At 36.2% G+C, this 14699-nt stretch overlaps 5 protein-coding genes and 1 non-coding gene across 14 annotated transcripts; 2 read left to right on the top strand and 4 right to left on the bottom strand.

Moving 5' to 3' along the window:
* The first annotated feature begins 3462 nt into the window (after positions 1 to 3462).
* Positions 3463 to 7776, top strand: LOC108847402 (5-methyltetrahydropteroyltriglutamate--homocysteine methyltransferase 1). Its single transcript, XM_018620632.2, has 11 exons — positions 3463 to 3603; positions 4184 to 4553; positions 4641 to 4728; positions 5073 to 5200; positions 5289 to 5680; positions 5764 to 5927; positions 6027 to 6107; positions 6197 to 6363; positions 6443 to 6548; positions 6630 to 6880; positions 6974 to 7776. The coding sequence occupies exons 2-11, from the start codon at positions 4204 to 4206 to the stop codon at positions 7542 to 7544; spliced, it is 2298 nt and encodes a 765-aa protein (XP_018476134.1). The 5' UTR covers positions 3463 to 3603; positions 4184 to 4203; the 3' UTR covers positions 7545 to 7776.
* LOC130509361 (auxin-responsive protein SAUR21-like) lies at positions 7605 to 9085 on the bottom strand. The gene is made up of 2 exons (XM_057005226.1): positions 8934 to 9085; positions 7605 to 8812 (listed from the first exon to the last, which is right to left on the bottom strand). Exon 2 carries the CDS (start codon positions 8766 to 8768, stop codon positions 8490 to 8492), a length of 279 nt encoding a protein of 92 aa, XP_056861206.1. The 5' UTR covers positions 8769 to 8812; positions 8934 to 9085; the 3' UTR covers positions 7605 to 8489.
* Positions 9086 to 9763: 678 nt separating this feature from the next.
* On the bottom strand, positions 9764 to 11687 carry LOC130509363 (uncharacterized). Of its 9 annotated transcripts, XM_057005230.1 has the most exons (8): positions 11473 to 11685; positions 11242 to 11361; positions 11061 to 11089; positions 10924 to 10986; positions 10745 to 10842; positions 10467 to 10538; positions 10252 to 10390; positions 9764 to 9975 (listed from the first exon to the last, which is right to left on the bottom strand). In XM_057005230.1, exons 3-7 carry the CDS (start codon positions 11074 to 11076, stop codon positions 10253 to 10255), a joined length of 387 nt encoding a protein of 128 aa, XP_056861210.1. In that variant the 5' UTR covers positions 11077 to 11089; positions 11242 to 11361; positions 11473 to 11685; the 3' UTR covers positions 9764 to 9975; position 10252. The 9 variants fall into 9 exon arrangements, 6 of the variants coding, with proteins under 6 accessions (XP_056861210.1, XP_056861211.1, XP_056861208.1 ...); XR_008943423.1 differs by having other exon boundaries at positions 10924 to 10981; positions 11061 to 11153; positions 11242 to 11687; XR_008943424.1 differs by having other exon boundaries at positions 10924 to 10981; positions 11242 to 11686.
* A 285-nt stretch (positions 11688 to 11972) lies between these two features.
* On the top strand, positions 11973 to 13095 carry LOC130510130 (auxin-responsive protein SAUR21-like). The gene is made up of 2 exons (XM_057006476.1): positions 11973 to 12011; positions 12150 to 13095. The coding sequence occupies exons 1-2, from the start codon at positions 11973 to 11975 to the stop codon at positions 12429 to 12431; spliced, it is 321 nt and encodes a 106-aa protein (XP_056862456.1). The 3' UTR covers positions 12432 to 13095.
* On the bottom strand, positions 12963 to 13034 carry TRNAW-CCA (transfer RNA tryptophan (anticodon CCA)). The gene has a single exon. It is a non-coding gene; the product is annotated as a tRNA-Trp (tRNA).
* Positions 13096 to 13194: 99 nt separating the features above from the next.
* Positions 13195 to 13930, bottom strand: LOC108846271 (auxin-responsive protein SAUR21). Its single transcript, XM_018619494.2, has 2 exons — positions 13785 to 13930; positions 13195 to 13696 (listed from the first exon to the last, which is right to left on the bottom strand). Exon 2 carries the CDS (start codon positions 13654 to 13656, stop codon positions 13378 to 13380), a length of 279 nt encoding a protein of 92 aa, XP_018474996.2. The 5' UTR covers positions 13657 to 13696; positions 13785 to 13930; the 3' UTR covers positions 13195 to 13377.
* Positions 13931 to 14699: the final 769 nt, after the last annotated feature.

A 14699-nucleotide genomic window follows, 5' to 3' on the forward strand; every position in this document is an offset into this window, starting at 1 on the left:
ATTCTAAATCCACCGACAGACCAACTTTCAGGATGCATATGCAATTTTCTTGCTACTTGAAGTCTCATCTCATGTAATTTAACTGATGTTCAACTTATTTGCTGTGATTGACAATTACTCATAACAAATTAGCGCAGATACAAAACATATAATTAATCTATAGTTTTTATCCATATTGTGTCAAACTACTCTGCAGTAAGCATTTTTTCGTCTTCAGTAAGCATTTGGTTGACGTTGATTAAGGAAGAATCAGCAATTTGTTGACTGAATTGTCGGTTTGGAGCAGCATCACCATCTTCTACCATTTATTATCTTACAACTCGAAATACACACCTTCACAGTTTCCGACACAAGAGAACGGAACACAAAAAGTCCAAACTAGATCTTGAAAGTCACAAGTCCCGCTTAAGAGCTTACAATATATCGTTTTTTTTTTGGTAAACATGTTAAGAGCTTACAATATATCTTATTAATAAAGTAGTGTATGTGCTATGGTTAGACTTCCATAAACTTTGAACTACATGATAAAATTAAGGATCAATGATTGGTATGCGAAAAACCATATTAATCCCACTATGCATAGATCTTTAGACTACTATGGACTTTGAGTCCTTCGAATGTTTTAACGCAAGCTTGAGAAACACTGAAGTTCTTAAGATGTCTAATACAAAGTTTATATATTTTTGTAATCGTCAAAGTTTTTTTTGCGTATCATTGATTTAACGTCACAAAAACATAAAGAAAATAAAAAAGTAACATATAATCAAGGGAAGCGATATGAGGATAATATAAGTTAAGAATCAATGTTTGGTGGCCAAATCATCAGCAAACAACAAGATGAAAAGCACTCATCAGTCATCACTTTGTTTATGAATCTTAAACAAGAACATATATATTGTGGGGGCATAATCCCCTTTTCTTTACCTACTATATTCAGCCAACATATAATTTTCTCGGCCTAGTCTATAAAAACATTTTTTTTCTTTCAAAAAAGTACATAAAAACATAAATACATAAGTATGACTAAGAAATATATTTGTATTTTCTAAATGGAATGTTAAATGAAAACTAATATAAATTGTATGTTTTTTTTTGATCAAATAAATTGTATGTTTTAGTAGTCAAAGTATGGGATTTTTTTTTGGATTAGAAAAATCAGCTTCAACCCTCCACATGGTTTTCAAAACGCTGACGACCACGAGCAGGGCTCAATGTCGATACTCTTCCTGCTGACACTAAACGCCGTCGTATTTAGCAGAAACTTCACTGTGAAATGTGAATCCTCACCAACCTCAGCGGGTCCCATGCCACCAACTCAGCGCTCCCACGTGGAAAAAGTGCCTATTTCAATATGAACTTTACGCGTCGTGCCTATTCCTTCACGAACTTTGTAGTAGTGCGTATTCCACACTGAACTAAACAAATTTTTTAAAATACTATATGAACTTTATGCGTCGTGTCTATTCCTTCGCGAACTTTATAGTAGTGCGTATTTCACATTGAACAAAACCAAAATCAAAAAATACTACATAGACTCTCAAAATCGTGCTTATTTCAATATTGAGTGTTAAATGTGTTAGTCATCCGTTAATGTATCAAAACAACGTCATTTTGTATAAATTTGTGAAATAAAAAATTAAAAATTAAAAATTAAAAATTAAAAATAAAATACACTCTCAAAATTGTGCTTATATATATTGACTGTCAAAAGTAATAGTCATCATTGATTTTATCAAAAGACTATTTTGGATAAATTCTATGAAATTGTCCGTCGTTTTTTAATTTTTTCATTTTACAAAAAAATTATCCAAAATGACGTTGTTTTAATAAATTAATGTATGACTTGACTAACACCTTTCACTTACTGACAAAGAAAGACTAACATCTTTGACGGTGTATATATATAATCACGATTTTGAGCGTCAAAGGTGTTCGTCTTTTTTTTGTCAGCAAATCAAAGGTGTAGTCATATATATATATATATATATGTACATTAACTGTCAAAAGTGTTAGTATTTTTCTGTTTAAGAAATCAAAAGTGTTAGTCATACGTTAATTTATCAAAATAACGTCATTTTTGATAGATTTTATAAAACATAAAAAATTACAAATTGACGGATAATTTCATAGAATTTATCCAAAATAAAATCTTTTGATAAATTAAAACATGACTAACACCTTTGACAGTCAATATATAAGTACAATTTTGAGAGGTTTTTGGTAAATTAAAGGATGACTATTACATTTGACAGTCAATATATATAAGCACAATTTTAAGAGTATATATTTTATTTTGATTTTTAATTTCACAAAATTTATTCAAAATGACGTTGTTTTGATAAATTAACGGATGACTAACACATTTAACGCTCAATATTGAAATACGCACTATTTTGAGAGTTTATGCAGTATTTTTTTATTTTTGTTTAGTTCAATGTGAAATACGCACTACTATAAAGTTCGTGAAGGAATAGATACGACGCATAAAGTTCATATAGTATTTTAAAAAATTTGTTTAGTTCAGTGTGGAATACGCACTGCTACAAAGTTCGTGAAGGAATAGACACGACGCGTAAAGTTCATGTTGAAATAGGCATTTTTTCCCTCCCACGTACACCACCAACTCCCCTTCACGTTTTAATTCTCTATTTTTTTAGAAAAAGGCTTAATTAATACATTTTGATCTCTATTAATAAGTTTTAATCCTCGATTTAATCTCTTACTATACGTTTTAATTACGTTTAACTAATAGATTGACGTTTGCTAATAGAAACTACAATACAAATTTGAAGCTAAGATATTTCTGTTAATTAGTTAAGATATTATCTGAAAATTCGTTCTTAATGAACCATATATTTATTAACTGATCATGTTTTTAAATTTCAAGCCAACGATACAAATACATCGAATAACAAACAAATTTCTCATAAATTAATTTTAAAAACAATGATTTTTTTCAATAAAATAATCAGTGTTTAGTAAAAATAATGTAATATAATCATGATTTTTTTTTATATGTAATATTAGGAAAACACTATTATATGATTTACTTGTTAGAATAATATGTGTTGAGGAAAAGAGTTAAACGAAAAGGTGATTGGTATATTGTATTTTTTCCAGTATTTAAAAAAAAAAATCATGATTATATTACATTATTTTTACTAAACACTGATTATTTTATTGAACTTATATGTAATATTAGGAAAACACTATTATATGATTTACTTGTTAGAATAATATGTGTTGAGGAAAAGAGTTAAACGAAAAGGTGATTGGTATATTGTATTTTTTCCAGTATGATAGAATCGTATTTACCAGCTCTACTCTATTCATACTTGTATTATACTTGGTAAGAAAATATAGAATGGGAAAATAAATACGCATAAGTAGCCGTATAAATAGCCGTAAAAATAAATAAATAAAATGATAATTGCCGAAAATATCAACCACCAGATCTAGACAATAATACACAGACCCCAACGATCTATCATTATTTGTTTTTTTTGCTATAAATAAACTCGCAAGCCCACTCTTCTTCCTCGCCTTCTCTTCTTCGTAGCCAACCCTTTTCTTCCTCTCTTCTCCCGATTCTTCCTCCGTGAGGTACGTCTCCGTGTTTCTCTACCTTCCCTACGTTCTCCCTTATTTAGCTTCCCCCCTTCGTTATTCATTTCGTATTTCATCTCCACGTTGTTGTAAATACTACTTTTCTCGAGTGTGATTTGATTTGTATATTGTATTTTGGTTCGATTTCTCCACGATCTGTTTGTTCGTAGTGTATATCTAAACGGTGAGAAAGCTCATCAGTTACAGATCTGAGTTTCTAGTGTTATTCGATTTTGTAGATCTGGTTCTAGATCTAAATGATCGTTGTTATGAATATGAGCTCGTATGTGTTAGATCCGCTTTAGAACAATCTCGTAGTGACGAATGTTTGCATGTGATCTGATATAAAAAAACTTTTTCAAATTCTACTTTGAAGTGTGACTCGTCTCGTTTATCTCAATCATATAATACGACAAAAAAGCTGCTACACTTTCCGATATTTTTTTTTTTGCGTACACGTGAACTGTTGCTGCTTTCTTGGAGTCAGAGCCTTAGCAATAATATTATTCAATATAAATTAAATGATTATTTTTAATTAACTTTGAGATACTGATCTTGTTTTTTTTGTTTGATGCAGTGAAAAAAGAAAAATCAAAAATGGCGTCTCACATTGTTGGATATCCTCGTATGGGCCCCAAGAGAGAACTCAAGTTCGCGTTGGAGTCATTCTGGGATAAGAAGACCACTGCTGAGGATCTTCAGAAGGTGTCTGCTGATATCAGGTCTGGTATCTGGAAGCAGATGTCTGAGGCTGGGACTAAGTACATCCCGAGCAACACCTTTGCTCACTACGATCAGGTTCTCGACACCACCGCTATGCTCGGTGCTGTTCCACCCAGATACGGTTACACCGGTGGTGAGATTGGGTTGGATGTTTACTTCTCCATGGCCAGAGGAAATGCCTCTGTTCCCGCCATGGAGATGACCAAGTGGTTTGACACCAACTAGTGAGTCTTGAACCTTGCAGCGACATTGTTAGTTGTACCTTTTTGTATAAAGTTGTGGACTAATGTAATGATGGTTTGTTGATGCAGCCACTACATCGTTCCTGAGTTGGGCCCTGAGGTTAACTTCTCTTACGCTTCTCACAAGGCCGTGAATGAGTACAAGGAGGCCAAAGCTGTACGTACCATTCTTCACTATTATGAAATTACTAGATTTACTATGCTTTAAGATTAATTGATTGGAGATAAATAGTAGGCTTTGGTTCTAGGATTTAGCATTTGTGCTTAGATTCATTGATTGGTGTTTCACGAATACTAATGTTTTAAGAATACACTCACTTGCATGTTCACAAACCACACTTGCTTGATATAATCGTTGTTTGACTGTGGTTGTCTTTTGTACACCTAGGGTTGTTTCTTGTTCTTCTGCTAATTTTCTTTTGTACACTTAAAGTATGTTTCCTTTTCATCTGTTATACTGCTATTTTAAAGATCTGACTTTATAACTTGATGTTTATGCAGCTTGGCGTTGACACCGTCCCCGTACTTGTTGGCCCTGTCTCTTACTTGTTGCTTTCCAAGGCTGCAAAGGGTGTAGAGAAGTCATTTGATCTTCTTTCTCTTCTCCCCAAAGTTCTCGCTGTCTACAAGTAAGAAATCAATTCTCTTTATCTTTCGTTCAGTTATGAATGATCCTCTGACACGCCACTGAATATTATGACTTTGATTTGTGTACAGGGAAGTGATCACCGAGCTTAAGGCAGCTGGTGCCACCTGGATTCAGCTTGATGAGCCTGTCCTTGTCATGGATCTTGAGGGCCACAAACTCCAGGCCTTTACTGGAGCCTATGCTGAACTTGAATCAACTCTATCTGGTTTGAATGTTCTTGTGGAGACATACTTCGCTGATATCCCTGCTGAAGCATACAAGACCCTTACTTCCTTGAAGGGTGTGACTGCCTATGGATTTGATTTGGTTCGTGGCACAAAGACTCTTGATTTGGTCAAGGCCGGTTTCCCTGAGGGAAAGTACCTCTTCGCTGGTGTTGTTGATGGAAGGAACATCTGGGCCAATGACTTTGCTGCGTCTCTTAGCACCTTGGAAGCACTTGAGGGTGTTGTTGGAAAGGGTAATACGCTCCCTCCAGAATCATCCACCCAACTATAATCAATTATTCAAATGTTGATCTATTATCTTTGTGCATTGATACAGATAAGCTTGTGGTCTCAACCTCCTGCTCTCTTCTCCACACCGCTGTCGATCTTATCAACGAGACTAAGCTTGACGATGAAATCAAGTCATGGATGGCCTTTGCTGCCCAGAAGGTCGTTGAAGTGAACGCATTGGCTAAGGCTTTGGCTGGTCACAAGGATGAGGTATTCTGCACAGAAAGTTCATCCTCCTGCTTCTTTGAATAATTTCCACTCTAGATGATTTGGTATACACTTGAACTCTAATATTTTATTCTCTTTCAGGCTCTTTTCTCTGCCAACGCTGCTGCTTTGGCTTCAAGGAGATCTTCCCCAAGAGTCACCAACGAGGGTGTGCAGAAGGCTGTAAGTTTGACGTCAAACCTCAGCCATGTCAATGATTTATTTTCTTAATCGTTTACTGATCGAGATGGTTTCTGATTCTTGTATCTCAGGCTGCTGCTTTGAAGGGCTCTGACCACCGTCGTGCAACCAATGTTAGTGCTAGACTAGATGCTCAGCAGAAGAAGCTCAACCTCCCAATCCTTCCAACCACCACCATTGGGTCCTTCCCACAGACCGTAGAGCTCAGGAGAGTTCGCAGAGAGTACAAGGCAAAGAAGTTAGTCTTCTAAATTTGATCTCTGGTATTTCCTTAAATGGTATGATACTAATGGTTTCACTAATCTCTCTATTATTAGGGTGTCTGAGGAGGACTACGTTAAGGCCATGAAGGAAGAGATCAAGAAAGTTGTTGACCTCCAAGAGGAACTTGACATCGATGTTCTTGTCCACGGAGAGCCAGAGGTGAGCTTTTCCTTTTAAGTTTCTATGTTCCTTCGATGTCGAGAGCTGACAATGACGAGTCACCTTTCAACAATTTTGTAGAGAAACGACATGGTTGAGTACTTTGGTGAGCAATTGTCTGGATTCGCCTTCACTGCCAATGGATGGGTCCAATCTTACGGATCTCGCTGTGTGAAACCACCAGTTATCTACGGTGATGTGAGCCGTCCCAAGGCAATGACTGTTTTCTGGTCCGCAATGGCTCAGAGCATGACCTCTCGCCCAATGAAGGGTATGCTTACCGGCCCTGTCACCATTCTCAACTGGTCCTTTGTCAGGAACGACCAGCCCAGGTACATACAAATACCGATGTCTGAAACGAACACATGTTACAAGAAAAAAGAACGAAATCACTAAAAAACATGTATTTTTTAAAAACTTTGTAGGCACGAAACCTGTTACCAGATTGCTTTGGCCATCAAGGACGAAGTCGAGGACCTTGAGAAAGGTGGAATCGGTGTCATTCAGATCGATGAGGCTGCACTCAGAGAAGGACTACCACTCAGGAAATCTGAGCACGCTTTCTACTTGGACTGGGCTGTTCACTCGTTCAGGATCACCAACTGTGGCGTCCAAGACAGCACCCAGATCCACACTCACATGTGCTACTCCCACTTCAACGACATCATACACTCCATCATCGACATGGACGCTGATGTCATCACCATCGAGAACTCCCGATCTGATGAGAAGCTTCTCTCCGTGTTCCGTGAGGGAGTGAAGTACGGTGCCGGTATTGGTCCAGGTGTCTATGACATCCACTCTCCAAGAATACCATCTTCTGAGGAAATCGCGGACAGAGTCAACAAGATGCTTGCTGTTCTTGAGCAGAACATCCTCTGGGTTAACCCTGACTGTGGTCTCAAGACCCGTAAGTACACAGAGGTCAAGCCTGCCCTGAAGAACATGGTTGATGCGGCTAAACTCATCCGCTCCCAGCTCGCCAGTGCCAAGTGAAGAGAAGCTTGAAAATGAGATGAATGATTTGAACAAGGAAACGAGTTCTTTTTATCTATAATGGTTGTGTTTTTGTTTGGTTTTATTACTTTCTAAAAATATTTTAGTCGAAGTTAGATTCGATGCATTTGCTGTAATGTTTGTTTTCTTTTCGTCTCCTTTATTTCTCTGATGGAATGTCTTTCTCTAAAGTCTCTTGAAAAGAAATAAAAGATTGAATCCTATACAACTATCGGAACTCTTTCTAAATAAGTATTCGAAATTGAAGTTCAAGTTTACAACTAATCTTATCCTCATTGATGTCCATTTTCAAAGTTTATGCTTATGAGCATTTGTATTTTATGTCACAAGCTTCGCCAGATCCATTGAACTTTGAAGTGACATCAACTCTACTTCATAACAAACTGGGATATTTACTTTCTGAAGCCACTTCTTTATCCTTGTGTTCTGGACACAATCCTCGTTGGCTCTCAACTTGTTGGCAGATCGCTTACTGTGTAGTTATTCATCTTCGTCTGGCAATCAGGGGAAGTTTTAATTTCATTTGCCTTGTTCTGGATGTTTATGATGAAACTTTTCATAGCCAGAGTATCATCACTTCTTATTTTCATTCCACAGCCTATTCAAAACATAGTCAGGATCTCAAACTAGTGCTGATCTCTATTTATTAAGATGCGTGAAATAAACTCAGCCAGGTTTGTTTGGGCTTAAACCATCTGACTACTGATTATGGGAGTAGTATTAGTAGATTTTATGACTTTTAGATTTTAATTTTGTATTTTTATTAAAAAAAAATTAATGTGGAAGTCCGTTTAAATTCCCTAAAAATAATTATGAAATTAAATTTGTATTAAATTTAACATGAATCATGTTGTGTCTATATCATAAAATTGGTATCCTATATTTACAAGGAACAAAATCTATTTCTAATTTGAAGAATAATCATCACTTCAGCTGAGAAGTAACATTGATGAAAGTATTTTCAGGACAAGGGATCGTTAAACCACCCATTGGATGATCGAACCCAAACTCTTCTTCAGATTTGCTGAGAAGAGCTTGAAACGAAGGCTGGCTCAAGTATGAGATTGGCACCACATATCTCTTCTTCTGGCTCTCTCCTACGTACACCGCTAGAAACCCTTTTGGCGCCGCTGAGGTTGCTCTTTTGCTTGTTGCGGCTCCAAGAATCTTCTTTGCACCCAGAATATTTCTTACGAAAGCCATTTCTAGTTTCTTTCTCTGAAAGTTCGAATCCTTTTGTGAAGCTTCTGAAAATGTATGAAATGATTCAAGATTTCAAGTTATTGGAATATTGCTTGTTTGTTGGTTGATGATATAGAAAGAGTAATATTATGGGTATATATAGAAAGATCATGAATGAGTTTGAACCTCTCTGAAACTTGTGGTCTTGAAGTATAGGACAAGCTAGAGCAGAGTTTCACATGGGTTTGTCTTCACCAACTGGAAATTAATTGAGTGTGGGACAAGAAAATAAAAATGAAATGCGATTCACAAGGGCTTGTTTTCTCAATGTTTTGTAGGTAAGACATATGCTATTGTCGATAATAAAGACCAGCCAAGTTTCTGTTCTTCATGTTCTGTGGTGATCATATTCCCTCACCTTTGTGGTCTAAATGGATTTGATTAGTGAGAATATGAGAATTTAAAGTGGGGACCTGAAGTTTCTCAACAACAGAACAACAAGTATCTGTCACAGGTTAGGTTGTTCTTTGATTACATCCACAAATATGTATCACAGATGACAAGTTATATCGTAAAAGATTGATTATCTCATTTCTTCTCTTCATTTACTTTACAGATATGAGGAAACAAAGTGATAATGCTCGTTAGCCTTCGTTTCTTGTCTTTTATCATATCTAAAAGACAGAACCATGTGAATAGAGGTCTGTGTATGTCCCATACTTTCACTACAAGAAATATGTACATTCTTAGCTCACGATAAACGCTATCGTAGACCTTTCATAGCATTTTCTCATATGCTATGTCATCGGCAGCCATCATAGGTACCCTCTTTACGATAGCTTTTTTTCTTGACGCTATGTAATGTACATATACGATGGCAATAAACGGAAGCTGTCTCTAGTGTAATTATAAGACGAGTTTTAATGTTACAAATTGATTACGAGTCATGTTTCGTGCTATTATAGATGAAAATTATAATTAAAAATAAAATAATTTGAAAATTAAGCCAAAAATAATTATATTAAAATAAAATAAATTTTATTTATAAGCTGAAATTGATTTACAATTAAATTTCAGTTTACAAAGCTAAAACAAAAATAAATAAAAAGTCTAAGTCAAACGAAAAAAAAATAAACCATAACTTTCTTCTTCTTCTTCTTCTCCTTCATCTTCTTCTCCATGATAAACTCTCCATTGAAGGACGCTTAGATTGTTAGCTGATATATCTCTGCAAAAACAAAAAATCAGATCACTAAACAACCCTAACTGTTAATGAAACTATTAAGACAATTCACAAGGTGTCGTCATAGCTGTCGTTGCTAAACACACATGAACCCAACAAGACCTTTACAGAGTATCATGTAATTATATTTCAAGTTCAAGTTTTATCAGACTTAAGCAAAACCTGTTCACTACTATTAAACTAAGAAATAACAGTTCAAGTGTTATCAGACTGAACGATCATGCATATAATAAGTTATTTATTATTGGTAGAGAGTCCAACCTCAGAAAAAATATCCCAAGCTGACGCCCCCCATCAGCTTAGCATCAAAGTTGTCGCTGATAAGAATGATATCTTGAATCCGCACAAGATTCATCAGTGTCTTCAAGCTAGGACCATTAGCAATATGATCACCATGCAACTGATTCATAACCAAATAAGACAATAAATTTCTCAAACTTAGAACCAACACAAAGAAAACAGGGAAAGGAACTTACAGTAAGTCTTCTCCAGACATCCATAGATTCTTCAACTCGTTTTTCCTCATGAGACATGGCTACTCCCTCTTCCTATCAAACAACACAATATCACTTAGATGAACATGTTTGTCTGTGTAAAGGTGACCAGAAGTTGGCGTATATCTTAGTAAGACACAAGAGATACACAGAAAAACAATTGGGCCTCTGTAAGAAGGATCTCCCATTATTCTTGATTTAACCTGTTCCACACAGCAAGATTGAGGAATAAAATCAGGAAGCAACAGAATCGTACACACCTGATCCAAGAATTTGATTGAGACTCTTTTCAGTCTTAAGCTTAAGTGGCTGAGACTCTTTAGACAAAGTACTTTCCTAGCCTTGGTTCTGTTCCCACCTATACTCAAAGGAAGGCAAGAGTTTAAGCAAACCAGACACAAAGTGAACAACCAAAGGTATCAAAAGACAATAAGCACACCCGCGGTCTTATCAAGCAGACACCCACAATGGACGTAAGTTGTTTTACGGAGCAAAGCCTTCTCTGTGACATGAAAGGCAATGCATAATAGGCAACAGATGAAAATCAAATTCAAGAGAGAACAATTCTTTACTCACTGTGAATGAAGTCCATAGCTCGGGTTATTCTGCAATAGAAGGAGCAAAGAGGTAATCTCGTGTTAGTATCACTAGATGCTCCATTTCATAAATCTAAAACAAAAATCTGCAACCATCAAACACTCCACAAATAGACATAAAAGGTTTAGAAACACGAGACTGGGGAAGTTTTTGATCCCACCATCGAAACTGAGACTGTAGCTTGAAGCGGAGGAGATTGTACATAAGAGTCGGGTAGAACAGGATCTGACCACCCGCTCCGATTAGAGCTCTCTTTGTTTAACACCCTTGAAACCTATACCTTTATTCTTCATTGTGTGAAATTAGGGTTTCAGGATGAAGAAATCGAAGAAGCTAGACTTGAACAGAGACTTGGGTTTTGCAGAGAGAGGGAAAGAGAGAGAGATATTACGGTGCCGAGGAGGAGACAAGGTAGACGGAGACGAGGTAGGCAGAGATAAGGTGTAGAGGCTGACGGAGGGGAGAGGACTGTGGTGATGGTCGTGGTGGTGATTGGGAGAGGACTGTTGGATGGGCGAAGAGACGAATGGGAGAAGAGTCGATGGGAGAAGAGAGGAGGGTAGGGTTTGAGCGATTTTTTTTGTGTCTTTTTTGTGTAGACTAATTTTTACATTTTGAGGAGGGTAGGGTTTGAGCGATTTTTTTTGTGTCTTTTTTGTGTAGACTAATTTTTACATTTTTAAATAAAAATATATTAGAACACAGAGGGAAATTTTTATTTTTTCGGCGCTTCTCCAATATTTACACAAGTCTCGGTGGAAAATCTAATTTTAGGTTCGCGCTTACTAAAACTCTACCATAGCATTTATTTAGCACTATTATATAATATAAAAATTTCTAACTCATCAACGATAACAGTTCAGTAAAACGAGCTATAGTAATGTGCTATCAATGTGGATTTTTTTTGTAGTGTTTAATGGTTTTTGGATGGTTTTTAAAGTCTTTCTTTAATCTATATAATACATCTTAAGGCAGAGAACCAACTTTTCAATACAAACCTTGAATCTTAGCATCTATCCGTTTCTCACAAGCTTCAAATTTCAATTTTCAAGAAATGGCTTTGTTTAGAGAGGTCTCTTGAGTGCAAAGAGGATTATTGGCCTTTCTGTAGCGACGACTACAAGCAAAAGGACAGTTTCAGCGCCAAAGGGGTTTCTTGCGGTGTACGTTGGTGAAGACCAGGTCCATAAGAAGAGATATATCGTGCCAATTTCATACTTGAGCCAGCCTTCTTTTCAAGCTCTTCTCAGTAAAACGGAAGAAGAGTTTGGATATGATCATCCAATGGGTGGATTAACGATTCCTTGTCCTGAAGATACATTCATCAACGTGACTTCCCTGCTTCAATAGTCCACAAGAAAAAGACACTGACATTAGTTAGAGATAGAATTGTCCAATGTAAATGTGTTAACGGTTTTCCTTGTTCAATGTGAATATGACCATTTGAAAAACAAAATTGTTTGATTTCTGATATTAATAGTTGTGCTAATTTTATTATTATATTAATGTACATGTGAATGGACTATGGAGTATGAACTCTCTGAAATGTTTTGAAACAAAACTGGAACACATGAGAACCAAGTTTCACAATGTTTTGTATTCCAAGATAAACACATGTGAAACCAAAATACAAACAATGAAAGCTAACGAGCATTTTAATCACTTTGTTTCTCTTTGGATCAGAAATAAAGAACAGAGAACGAATCATACAGACTCTTTGGTGTATCTAATAAAGTAATAATAAGCTCACCGAAGATGATTTCAAACCGGAACCAAGACTTTTCGGTTAAGAGAAATTAGTTTACCCAACCAAAAGAGTGGAATGGATGAACCGCAGCAAAAGCGAAAGACAAAAAAATTTCCGGATAATGTTCGGGAGTTTGAACCCGACGTGAATCGAACACGCAACCTTCTGATCTGGAGTCAGACGCGCTACCATTGCGCCACGGATCCGGATGAAAAACAGTCTCACTTAAATTATATAACGCAATCTCTTACAAGTTCTTTAAATGTCTTACAGTCTCACTTATATATCTTACCATGATATGTTCTAAGTTCTTCAAATGTTGTGTTTCAAAAAAAAAAAGTGTTTAAAAAAAAAAAGTTCTTCAAATGTATGGACATGATCGTTCCAAAATGTATTCACATGATGGTGTCTATTGCATAAAATTACATTCACTTTCTAAACTTTTAGAACAACTCTTTCAAGAAGAGAAAGAAAAATGTCATCTATTTACGATGAATGTGTCTATTTCTAAATTCTAACTTGCAGAACAAAAGCTTGACAGTCAAGTAATCATTGCAACCGAGAAGTCACATTGATGAAAGTATCTTCGGGACAAGGAATGGTTAAGCCACCCATTGGATGATCGAATCCAAACTCTTCTTCGGATTTGCTCATAAGAGCTTGAAAGGAAGGCTGGCTCAAGTATGAGATTGGCACCACATATCTTTTCTTCTGGCTCTCTCCTACGTACACCGCAAGAAATCCTTTTGGCGCCGCTGAGGTTGCCCTTTTGCTTGTCACGGCTCCAAGAATCTTCTTTGCACCCAGTAGACTTCTCATCAAAGCCATCTTCTTTTTTGTAAACTTTGAGATTTTTTTTTTGAGACTCCTGGAGATGTATGAAAAGATTCGAAGTTATTGATGATAGAAAGAATAGGTTATGTGTGTGTATATAAAGATCAGTGAATAACTTGAACCTCTTTGTTTCGTCTTTGAAACTTGTGGTCTACAAGTGTGGAACAGGCCAGAACAGAGCACCACATGGTTCTGTCTTCACCGAAAAGATGCACTATTGCAATTTGTCTACTTGGATAATCGCCATAGTCAATTCACAAGGGCTTGGGTTCTCAATGTTTGTGATACTATTTGTAAATATAATCAAAGAACAACTTGAATGGTGACACAGACTTGTTGTTCTGTTGTTGAGAAACTTCAGGGGCCCTCTTTTAGACTACAGAAAACGAGAGAATATGACATATAACCAACCACCAACTTGAATGGTGGGCTTTGTTATTGACAATGGCATATGTATTATCTAAAATCATTTGAAAAAACAAGACCTTGTGACTCATTTACTTATCCATCAAGACAAATTGCATTAATGAATATTTTACATAGTTTTAAGACAAAACCATGTGAGATACTCTATAGCCTGTCCCATGATCCAAAACCACAAGTTTCAAAGATTATCTTGAGAAGTTTCAACTCACACATGGATCCATCTATATATCTGCACATGAGCCATTCTTTCTATCATCAACCAAAAACAAGCAATCCAATAACTTTAATCATTCCCATACATCTTCAAAAGTTTTAGAAGCATTCAAACTTTCAGTAAAAGAAAAACAAATGGCTTTGATGAGAAATATATTGGGTGCAAAGAAGATTCTTGGAACCGCAACAAGCAAATGGGCAACCTCGGCTGCACCAAAAGGATTTCTTGCGGTGTACGTGATAGAACCGTATTTTATAAACTACGGATTACTGAATATTGTAAAAAATAAAAAATGATAATACTATACCAAAGAGTAAGAAAAGGATGATACAACTGCAGAGGCGAGATATTATCTCTTTCCTTAACTCAAAATACGTCCCGTAGTGCGACAGTTCGA

Source organism: Raphanus sativus, chromosome 3 (genome assembly GCF_000801105.2).
Source record: "Raphanus sativus cultivar WK10039 chromosome 3, ASM80110v3, whole genome shotgun sequence".
NCBI lineage: Eukaryota > Viridiplantae > Streptophyta > Magnoliopsida > Brassicales > Brassicaceae > Raphanus > Raphanus sativus.